The 12468-nt window shown below is 41.4% G+C and overlaps 1 protein-coding gene across 1 annotated transcript in view; it reads right to left on the bottom strand.

The window, feature by feature from the left end:
• Positions 1-12468, bottom strand: part of LOC306745220 (neuroendocrine convertase 1-like) — a gene marked incomplete at both ends in the record, with an annotated part of 147055 nt that overhangs the window by 27502 nt on the left and 107085 nt on the right. Inside the window, one exon of the mRNA XM_079227973.1 lies at positions 8787-8900. Within this exon, the coding sequence (XP_079084099.1) occupies positions 8787-8900 (114 nt within the window). The remainder of the gene's footprint in view (positions 1-8786; positions 8901-12468) is intronic.

Genomic DNA, 12468 nt, shown 5'->3' with positions numbered 1-12468 from the left:
TGTTGCGTGTAAATGTGGTGCTCCTTGATCAGACCTGTGACTGCCAGTGTAGGAGAAATGAGGATCAACCAACACAGTCTCCGTCACCATCTCAGGCAACACGGCATCGCCTACGGTGATGACTAGTAATAATCATTTTGAAATTATTGAGTTCGCTTTAGCTAGCTAATGCTAGTTACTGGCCGCCCAGCGTTTCTGAGATGGGAGTGAGACACGGAGAAAAGGTGATGTCGTGATCTTCGCAATAAAACATCTTTGATGTGACGTGTCGAGTCTTGGCCAATCAGCGTTAAGATGGCTCCAGCGTCCCTCCAACTTTTATCTTTTTTTTACGCTTAGCTGATCACAACACACAGAAAATTAATATATTTTAACTCAAAACAGGGTTAACGATCTGCCTTGCTTCTGATGGCTATTATGGCCGTTAATATTCCAGAATTAAAACATACAAAACCACTACCAGACATAGTTTTAGCCATATAGTAGCCTGCATTTGTTATCTCTTGAAAATAAGTAAAATGAAGAAGTGGTCCAAAAAATTATATGCTGGTCATATTCAGAACGGAGAGCTAATATGTGAGGGGATATTTGGCTATTCAATATTCCAATAATGAATGTATTCATCAATTGTGCATATTTCCCAACAGATATTTTATCTGTTGATAATTTCTTCTACCAGACAACTACATGTGGTATTGAAAGCATATGCTGGCTCACAAAAACCCTGAGTTAGAAGTGTCCATGATTGTCCATAGTTAATCACAAATAAATCACAAATGAAACAGATAGTCTTAATTTGTTCTACATGTAGCTTAAAGGGAGAATTGTATCTGTAGTCTTATCCACATGTGGGTGAACAGGCATGCTTGCTTCATGGGTTGTATATATATTCATTATTTAAAACTAAGTAAGAACACAAATAATTGACAACTATTGTCAACCCTCACAGGTACTGCATTTAGCATAAAAAATATGCTCAAATCATAACATGGCACGCTCAAGCCTAACATGCAACAACAGCTGTGTGCTGACGTTATGCTCAATGTAGGGCTTTTATTTGACATTCAAAGATTCTATTGAGGTTTTGAAATGACGCTTTGAACTTCTGCCGTCATATTTAAAGTCATCATGATTAAAATTATTGTTGTGCTTATTCAAAGTAATTTCTGGTGAGGTTACAAGGCCGTCCTGTTAAAACCTGTGCGAATCTCCCTTTGTGTTTTTTGACCGTCGTGAAAACATTGTTTTTGAAACCAACAATATACGGATTGAAGCAAAAGTTCAATCAATTATGACTTTTGGACTTTTGGAATTATGACTTTTGGACAAGGACTGAGAGCTGCGTCACTTGCTGTGTGTGTGTGTGTGTGTGTGTGTGTGTGTGTGTGTGTGTGTGTGTGTGTGTGTGTGTGTGTGTGTGTGTGTGTGTGTGCGTGTGCGTGTGAAAGACTGAGGAGGTGGGCTTTGACCGCAATGTTTCTGTAATTTACTGATAAAAATAATTTGAATGTCAACGCTTCAAACTAACCAGTACAGCCCAAGTTCACTGTTGCTACTTGCATAAAGCTTCAGCAAAACATAAGTTCCCACTGCTGGTCAAAATAATGCGCAACTGTTGCAGTCTAGTTATGTATATTCAAAACAGTGGTGTCTCTGGAAGGGAATTCATATGTGCAGACATTGTATGCGATCGAAAGTAGACCTACATTAATGCGTTAAAGAGATTACTAGTGTCAACTTTGCGCCAACGTATAATTATTAACTATACATAGTATTATATTATATTGTTAACTTTGACAGCCCTACTACAAATAGTTGAACACATTGTCTGTTCCAATCGGAGTCATGTATTTTCTATATATTTACACCCCCATAAAATAAAATGCTGCACATCATTCTATTTTATAGTATCAACAACAACACACACATATATATATATATATATATATATATATATATATATATATATATATATATATATATATATATATATATATATATATATATATCACACACACACACACACACACACACACACACGGACGAGAGGTGAGCAAGACCCCCGGCTACCTCCCTTTGACCTCTGACCCGGACTGTGACCTGTGAATGATCGCGTGTGTCTTGATTTGGCCACCACGGGGAGAAATGGAGGCAGGATCGATGTGAGAAGGAAAGAGATCACAACAGGCCAAACCTGGTGAGTCGAAAACCAACAAATCAGACGAGAACAACATAAACAGCGGGGAGAGGAGAAGAGGAGAAAAAAATAAAGAAAAACAAGAGAGGAAGAAGAAGATAGAAAAAGGAGAAAATAGTGTTAGAGATCTGAGGCTAGACAGAGTCTGACACACGAGAAGGAAATAATCAAAAATCCCCGGCAGGATGTCGGACCTTACTGCAAAGAACAAGCAAATGGTGGGATAAACCTATATTTATCTCCTCTACTTTCATCTTGGGCGGAAGACAAACGGGGTAAGAAACTGATCAGATGAGCATCTGTTAGGCTTGGCAACAGTCACAAGTCTGCAGAGACGGTTTTTAAACCCCATTTTTCAATCTGCTCTCCATTACTGTCAACGCTGTGCAGGCACTTAAAGGACTGTTCCACAGTAAAAGAGGAAAAAGAGAGCGCTATATGCAAATGCAGGCAACTGCACCTCACCCCGCTAGTGGTCCCTTTTAGATGGAGGCTCTATAATTCCTGCAGCCACAGTAAGTGCTTGACACTTACAATTTCTGCAGCGAGTCTCTACAGGAGTAATGGAGTAAAACACTAAAATGTTTCTTTCTCTATGATGATAGCTGCTGTTATTTAAAAGTTAAAGGGTTATCTATATATTATAGCTGCACTATCCTTAGTATACCTTCATGTACGTGTTCGTCATGGTCCATACTGAGACAAACCCTTCAGCATCGCTAGCGAGGGTAGGACACTACGGATGGGAACGTCATTCCGTTAGTTGCTATCTATATATCTACAGTATATTGACATGACATAACACTGTTAAATGTTGAAAAGCTCATATTAATTAAGTTAATTTAATTGGAATTATACGTAAATACTTGATATGCAAGTATTTACTTGCATATCAGCACGAGTAGTTTATAAATACTAAACTGTTCTCTGATTTTTACTTTGAACCTTCCACCTCTTCTTTTAATTTGGAGCATCTACTCCAGGAACTTTTCTTGGACATTATCTTTCCGCTGCTACACACTGCTACGGTCCTTGTGTTTCTTACAAAACATATTAGCTGTTGCAAATTAGCGGTTTACAATGCTAATACCTGAGCATTTGGCATCATGGGGATTTATATAGATAATAGAAAATAACACTTCAAGAGAGTGTAACTTTGTGTTGATTTAGACATTCACAAAAGGAACATTCACCATATCAGAGTGGATCCTACTGATACTTGCACCTGCTGAAATGTGCATCTATCTTTCTAAGTGTGTTAGTGTGTCTGTGTGTATCCCCCTTTCTCTTGCTGCCATCTTCTCTGTGTTCCTCACTGAAGCGCTTTTACTCCCTCCTGAGCGGCTCCGTCACCCGTGTCGCCGGGGGACAAGGAGAACGTGGCGTTTTCGCTGGATCAGAAATTTACGAGCAATTAAAAGTCGGCGGACGCGCGGCATCCATCAGCGCTGCGTGCTGCTGCCAGGCTGGGTGAGGGGGACTCGCCGTAAACCACAGGCTATATACTTTTATATCTGTTTTCCCTCCAAAGAGGGAAGGTTATGACAAAATTATGTTTTACTGTCCCCGGTTTCTGGCGCGATGTAGACATCTTTCACTGAACAAGCTCGTTGGAGGTCAGAGCCCCTGGATAGGAGGCAGGGAGAGAGCAGTGTGTGTGTGTGTGTGTGTACAAATGTGTGTTGTGTTTCTTAACCGGTGACAGGAGCCTTTAACACAATAGGAATAACATAGTATGTGCTCCTCTGGTCGATCAGTTACCGAAGGAAGAGTGACCTAATTACTCTGTTGTTTATTACTGCAGAGCGCTGATTTATTTCTCGATGCTGATGTAATTTCAACGACTGAGTATTTCTTCCTCCTCAATAGAGGCAGCAAAACACACTTTTTTTTTTATCCGAATACACAAACACACATACGCACTTAAGCACAATGATCCATTGCGACAAACCTAATACAGAAAATAAATAAAGAATGTGCCAACCCTCATACATCAATGCAGTCACTCTTTCTCTTTCTGTGGCTCCTAGTGACAGGCCCAGAGTCATTTGCATCCTTAATTGTGTTGTAATGTACTTTTAATTTGAAAATGGAGGCAATTAATTATTTTGATATGGAACAAAATGCAGTAAATGTAAACATTCTAATAGTTCTCTGTGAACAGAGTATAATTTTTCAAAAGAGGGATTGAATGTTATCTCATTCTTTAATGCCAAGTTTTTTTGGGGGGCGGGGGGGTTTAAGATATCGTTTTACCACTCATGAATTCTCCTTGATATTCACTTTGTCTTTGCAGAGAGGGCAACGGTCCTTTGATCTACTCCACCGCTGTTTTTTTCTATCTCAATCTCCCACAGGATAATTACTGGAGTTGCACCTATGCTATCAGAAGAGATTAAATGAAATTAAGCCTGTTTGGACATCCTGCTTCTCCTCTGCACGTCATCCCTCCGGCGCAAGCCGCCAACACCAGACTCAACACTTTCTATTTCTGGGTCAGAGAGGCTTCAAGTGGAGATGTGAATCGCAGATTAATTTTTCTTTTTTTCTCCCTCCGTCAACCATGTGATCAATAGGTGTCAGTGTTCAAAGGATAGCAAGCATCGCTGGAGGAGAGCAGTGGAGGGGGGGGGGGATCCATTTGTACGGGCTCTGGAAAAAACTGACACTTTCGCTCCCTCAACCTGATAAACTCGCCACAGAAAAGGAACAGGATGGATGCTTGTTGTTATTTTTTTCTCCTCTTTTCACCCACTTCCATCTACTCCCCCCCCTCATTCCCTTTCTGTGCTCTCTCACACACACATTTTCTGTCCTCCTATATCTCTAAACCCCCACCCACCCCTCACCCCTATCTCTTTCACTCTCCCTTCTGATTCTCCTGAGGGTGCTGGGAGCTCACTGACATCACAGCCGGCCTGGCAACAGCCTATAAATTATGAGAGACAAGTCTTTGGACCAATAAAAGCACCACCATATTTCATGCACAGTAAATCTGATTGCAGATTGCTCTGGCGTGTGGCGGCTGACATGTTTATTGTCGTCATGGCGGTGAGAGCTGAGGCTGAAGGCGGGCTGGTGGTGGGGGTCGCTTCCCAACATCAGAGTTTCTAAAGCTCCCAGTCTATATGGAGGTCAAACAGATGGGAACTCTGGGATGCAGGCGACCCCTTCCACCCCACCCAACAACCCCCAAATCCCCAAACACACACACGCACACATAAACATACATTCACACACATCAATGCCAACTCCGCCACCATCTATACGGCAGCTATGTTTCCTTCAGCTTTTACAAAGCCGGCAACTGCTTCTTTCACTGCAACCATCTGTCCTCAATCCGCACAGGCTCCCTGTGGCACTTTTAAAGAGGTTATACTCAATATCTCCATATGTAACTTTTGAAAAATAAGTTACACATTATTGCTCTTACAAATGTAGGTTATAATAAATAAGACAATTAAAAAGTTGCTGCTCACTAGAGGCCTTTGCTTCTGTAGTCTTTCTTGGTCTGCTATTCCCAGTAGTTTATGGAGGCTAGCTGGTAAATGTGATGCTGAAGAAGACTAGCAAGGTAGTTTGCTAACTATTAGACTATTTTCTACTTAAAAAAAGAGAGGGGCGGGAAAGCAGCATGTAGAGCCGGTATATTGAGGATTCCCTACAATTTACTCTACTCGTCACTCCCCTGCACATCCCTCCACACCTCATATTTAAATACACTTTCTCCTACACTTGTCACTTTCACATAACATTTACATTCTATGCACTTTATTTTAACTTTAATTGTATATTCTACTGTAGATTCAATTTCAAATATTCATGCTCCCATTTATTGCACTCTGTTTATCGTTAAATGTTTTTTTGTTTATTGTTAAATGTTCAATGTTATGCACCGACCGCCAGGACAAATGTGTTTCAAAAATTCCTTGTATGTGAAAACATACATGGCAATAAATGATTCTGATTTGAACCAAAGCAGAGTTGCTGAACATTGGAACAGTGGAAAGACTAAAAGACGTGTTTGGTGAGTTATATTTTGTTTCTCTCCAGTGGGAAGGAGGTGTGTTTTAGATGAATTAACAAGGCAATCAAGACTGCATTGGTGTGGTGTCGGAGATACACTTGAATTCACAGTGTGTACGGTTGTATTTTACAATTTAGGTGCCAGATCAAATTTCCATTGTTGACATTTTGTGCAATGTTTTTTGTACATTTTTTGTACTAAATCGCCACTCATACACAATGCATCCTGGTACATGTAGGCACAGCAAGGCTCGGCAGCAGAGATTAGCTTTCTCTGTCCATATAGCATGCTGTGGGGAATTTATTTCTACTTTTACCATCAGCACTGATTGGACATCCAAAATAACGTTGGCACATTTCCCCTTAAAGTTTTGACATTCTGATGCCGTGATTCTAATATTATTGGACATGTTGGCTATACACCTGTAGTCTTTCATTAGTGTCCCACAGAAACATCTATTGTGATGAAACTTTGTACTATTGTCCTTTGTGAATTGCAGCGTTTGTTTTCAAGCAGCAGGCTTTTGCTTTACCATTTCAGTTCTGCTTTTGCACTCCACTATAAAAGAAATAATTACTTGTTTTCCTTCAGTTTTCTCGAAATTAAATTTGAATTTGTTGTTGCCACTCTTTTGTCTATCTATTTAGCAATGCTGCCTATCACTTATAATGCTTAATATTGTTCCTTTTTCATTTATTTCCAAACAAACAAACATGAAATAATAAAGATAACATTTCGTCTGCCCGAGGACTTTGGGAATAAGAAAAGTGCTTTAATAAACTGGCTAAATTACGATTGAGTCAACCGGCAATCAAAATATTGAATCATCTGATAAATCCAACCGCAAACTAGCAAACAACCGACCACACTCGTACAGCACACACACCTACAGAATCCAATTTTTAAAATCCCTTACTTCCCACTATAACCAATAAGCATCGAGTGTTATATTCAATTTTCTTAAACATGGATCCTCTTGTTACAGATATCACATCTAATCTTTAATGTTCTAACAACCTCATTGATGGTAAGTGACCTCGTGCTCATTGCACTGTCTCGTCCATCCGTCCTTCCCCATGTAATAAACCATTCTTCATAATTAGCGTGGCCGCTGCAGTATGATCTGGGCATTACAAGTCCTCAGCCACAGCCCCTAAATGGACAGATTTCAACAGACGCCCGCTGGTGTGATCGGCATCATTATATTTTAATTAATCCATTCTTCTCACAGCAACACAGTAATTACAATCTATTTTACGATGCGGCGTGCTGCGAAAGAGGGGATGGAAGAAAAGACGGCGAGAGGGAGTAACAGTCAGAGAAGGGGGGAATGAAAGGAGAGAGGAAGGACGGGAAAAGAAACCACAAAGAGATGTTAGGACAGTGAGTCAGAGCCAGGATGAGGAAGAGGAAGTGTTAAGGTGAGAGAGACAGAGAGCAGTGGAAAAACATTACAAACGCTATGACTGATTACCGATATGTCATCGCCCGGCTGACATTGTAAAAGCATTGTAAAAGCATTGTAAAAGCGTTTATACGATGTCTGGAGGAGCACAGGGCTCCCTCCCAGATTCACGCTTCATACAGTCAGAGCAGAAGCTCCATTTCCTCCAGCCTCTGTCTATATAAATCAGAGCAGGTACGGACACTCAGACGCGCTGTGGGTGTGATAATAACATTAGAGGATTACAATGACACTCCTCCCCGGACAAGATCACCTGTCTCAACTGTCATAAAACAGCTGCTTTTTGTGGTTGAAACGCTTTATAGGAGAAGAGTGTGTAGGTGTGTGTGTGTGTGTGTGTGCACATGAAAGTGGTGTGTGTGAACGTGGCAAATACAGCAGGGAACAAGTGGAAGAGGACTTGTAATGGGTAACACCTGATTGTAATACATAAAACTGTTGCAGCTGACCTTACTTAAATTCAATATACTATTTTTAACAAGCAGTTAAACAATGTTGTGTTACAGTGGTTCAAAAGACAACCTTTAAGGCATTAGGTAAAATAAGGTAAAAAAATAAAAATATTTTCAAATAAAATAGCAGAAATAGTCTGACATATTACTACCCGTACTTTTTTTTTAAATTAAGAGTTTTAGAGTTGCTGGTAGGTTGATTTTTTTTTTTTTACTTCTTGACAGACCAGCTGTTTCCCCTTGTTTACAGTCCTTATATGAGGTGCTAAGCAGTTGTGGGCTGTAGCCTTATATTTACTGGACACACATGAGAGTGATATCAATCTTCTCATCGAAAGTAACACTCGGCAAGAAAGCAAAAACACAAATTTACCAACAATTGCTTTAAGGACAACCACATATAGATTGACACATGCTGCTTAGATAGCCATAGCAACAAGTAATCAGGGGTTGCAGCCAAACATGGCAACTCAGGTTGCTTCTAAAGGACATAACTATTGTAAATTAATTGATCAGTACACAGATCAGTTTACACGTTAGCCTCACTCAAAAAGTGGGCAGAATGTTAATCGGGGCTCAAATGTAACCCTGATGATGTTACCACATGTGTGTGCTTTGAATGTTTGCATTGACTTATCACAATACCTATGGTGAACATGGTATCCTGCCGCGTTGATGTTCCAGCCAGGCTCTTTGGGGTCGGGGATCTTTGCTGTCTTGGCGATCAGATGCTGAGCATCCCTCCACGTCAGCTCAGGACTGGGGCAAGAGACATGAAACAGAATATCATCAAACACACCCTTCCCTCTGCCCGTGTTCTACACCGACTGAAACCACAGAGGAAACACTTCAACTCGACGTGATGCTCTGAAAAGAAACCTGCAGGGAGCCCAACATGAGATCTAGCCTGTGTAGAACGAGGCTGGTGGACTGTTTTGTGCGGCTTACAGCACATTCTATCAGGTTCATGCTGTATTAACGCTAAGGTTTATTGATACATAAACTGATGCAATGAGACACGGCCATACCTTTTACAGCAGGTCCTCTAGACATAAAAGCACCTGTTTAAGTCAAGCTCACTGTTTTAATAATGGTGTCACTAAAAACTGTGAATCCAACAAAGAAGATTTGAGACTTTTACAAAAGAGCCAAGAGAGTCGAATGCAGTAAAAAGTCTTCTTTTTAATCCCAGGCAGGGGAATTCTAATAGAGCGGACTCAAGTGTCATGTCAAGCAATATACTAATGGAATCCAATTAAGACCTTTAAACTGCGCCGAGAGCTGGAGGATATTAGCTCAGTTTTCTATAACAAAAGACCAAAGGGCCGTCAACGAGGGCTTTTTCGGGATATAAAAAGCATAAAGGAAATTGGGTTTTTCTGCTTTATCCACTCATTATTGTTCCTTAAGAAAATGACTTGAATGGAGTATAAGAAAACCGCTTGGCCACCCATTCTGAATGGCCTTTTCTTTTTTTTGAGAAGAAATGCCTTCACAGTTTGTGCAACACCTGTACACGGACAGTCGCTTCTCCAGTACGGAAGAACAGAGCGGAGGTAATTAATTGAAGGTGAGCCACACGGTTAGACTTCAGTTTTAAAATCATTCATACCATTACCGTAATGCATCGCACATGTTTGTATAGCTAAGTTGAGGTATATCTTCATAGTTGCCCCTGCAAACAACTACATCACAAGTAGCCGCTTCATTATTGTGCATGTTAGACATCTCAGGAAATATCAGGTACAGATGTAAACAGATCTATTCCATTCACGTATTGGGGGGGAAAAAACGGAACAAAAGCAAGGAGAGAAGCTTTCATTAGCGGCATAAAACAAAACCCCGGCAAGCAGCGAGAGCAGGCAACTAGAACAACATGATAGGAATAATACCAGTAACACTAATAATAGATGGATAGAATGAAACAAAACACAACGCACAAACAATTATTTTGAGCTTTGATTTCAAAGGGATTGGAGAATGTGTGTGTGTGTGTGTGTGTGTGTGTGTGTGTGTGTGTGTGTGTGTGTGTGTGTGTGTGTGTGTGTGGGGGGGTATAGGCTTTGTACTTTTGAACTGTTGCTGCTCGCTGCATGCGTCTGTGTGTGTGAGTGTGCGTTGTGTATTATATATTAGCAGCAGCAGCAGCGTGATTCTGTTATGTGCACTCCCCCACCTCCATCATCAGCACCACCACCACCCTCACCCCTCTGGTGGAATCAGAGAAACCCCCGCGGCCCCGGCTGGTTTGCATAAAGCAAACAAAATTAAATTTGCTTTGCTAAATCAAAGCATGTATGGTATTCCAAGCAGCTCTCTCAGGGACAAATTACTTCAAACGGCCTCCTTTGTATCATAACAGAATAAAAAATAAAAAAAAGAATCAGCCCAATCAGCGGCTCTCCAAAACCCTCGACTCGGGAATTAATTATTGAACCGAGGGCTTTTCTCTCTCCTAGCAGTCCGCGACACAGATCTATTTATTTTGGAAAAGTCGTTTTGCTCTTAAAAACACAGCGCGGGCTGAGAACTCAGTTTCTCTCTCTCTCTCTCTCTCTCTCTCTCTCTCTCTCTCTCTCTCTCAATGTTCTCACTCCTCTTTGCTGCACAGGCCCTGAAGGAACATGTGAATAGGTTTAGGCCACGGAATTAATCTGAAAACCCCACGACCAGCATCCACCATAGTGCTGGTTAAACAGAACTATTGCTTATGCTGTAATGGACTTAAGATGAACTGTTATCTTGTGATGGTTCTTTCACATAGAGGTGGAACATTTTTCCCTGTGCACTACCTCTCTGTATCAGTGCTAGACCATGTTGTGCATACTGCCTCTGGGAGACAACGGCCAATATTTTAGGAGTTTTGCTGTCGCCAGCGGATATGAGGATAATGGATATGCGGGCCAGGACTTCCTCGTTTGCGCACCCGTCAATATTCACGGTCCGATAAACAACTTGAGACACGAGAATGGAGTTAGAGTTGAGAGACGATGTCTCATCTCATCTCGATAAACAGAAATGCATATGAATTGACAGACGGCAGCCAGTGGGTTCTGAGATTGCATTCTGACCAATGCGTTCCCTCTCTTTCGCTCTCCACACGGACTGTTAGCTGCATTCAAACGTGATTGGTCAATATAACTCGGACTACAAACGGACAACAAACGGGAACCAGAACGCTCCTGATACCAACATCTTGATTTGTGTCCAACAGATTCTGCATTCATAGGCGGATATCTAAGCTAAAACATATCTTAAAAAAACACTGGATGATTTCTTCCTGTGGCCGTCAAGTGACTCACAATAAGCACGACCTAATGTAATGCGACACTGACATAACAAGAAAAATGTTCAACTCATGCATGCCGGGAAATAACACCACAGCTAAACGTTTAACCTCTGAAGGATTGACAACAATGGACGGAACGGAACTGACATCGCAACAAAATTAAAGCATGGCGTCCAGCAAACCCATAAACACGACTGGGCCGCCACTCACAGCAGATTGGGGCAGAGTGCAACGATGTATGAGCCTCCTCCAGAGCTTCACAGCCTTCATCCCCCTCGCCAAGGCTCACAAAGCAGCACAGCAGCCGTCACAGTGAGCACACAACTGTTTACAAATCCCCAGTTAATAGGATCAGGCCTCATTGACTGGGCCGCTCCAATGTGTCTGATGTAATCTATTAGCTGTATGATAGTCAGTGTCTCAGTCCAATCGATAACCCTGGGCCTCCATATTGCTCCACTGTGGACTGTTACTCCTCTTTAGTGCTGCTTAGAATGCGGGCTTAGTGACTATAAAGTGTGTGTGTGTGTGTGTGTGTGTGTGTGTGTGTGTGTGTGTGTGTGTGTGTGTGCAGAGGTTTGTGTCCATCCACTTGTCCTTGTGTGTCAGATCGTGCACTTCTGTGACGTTTAATGTTGGATTGTGTGTGTGTGTGTGTGTGTGTGTGTATGTATAAAGTAGATGTGTATCCTTGCATAGGAAACATGTTTATTCTAAATACTGTGTGATGTACTGCAGTGTGTATGTGTGCAATGTAAAGCTTATAACACACACATACAGTTGCTGATACTTAGGCAGATGTTAATGCTGTAACACTTTAATGCATGAGTGCATGTGGGGATTGTGTGTGTCTGTTGTATAATTGTGTTGACATTTGTAATATCCACGCACCTATACACGGGTGTATTACTGTACAATGGCGCATATGTGTGTATTAATGCGGCTTTACAGTCGATGGCATGTCTGCATGTGCATGTACATGCATCTGTGTGTGTATGTGTGTGTGTGTGTGTGTGTGTGTGTGTGTGTGTGTGTGTG

The sequence above is a fragment of the Taurulus bubalis genome (genome assembly GCF_910589615.1).
Source record: "Taurulus bubalis genome assembly, chromosome: 12".
NCBI classification, from domain to species: Eukaryota; Metazoa; Chordata; class Actinopteri; order Perciformes; family Cottidae; genus Taurulus; species Taurulus bubalis.
Note: the sequence above shows the minus strand (reverse complement) of the source record. Positions and strands in the feature narration are given on the sequence as shown.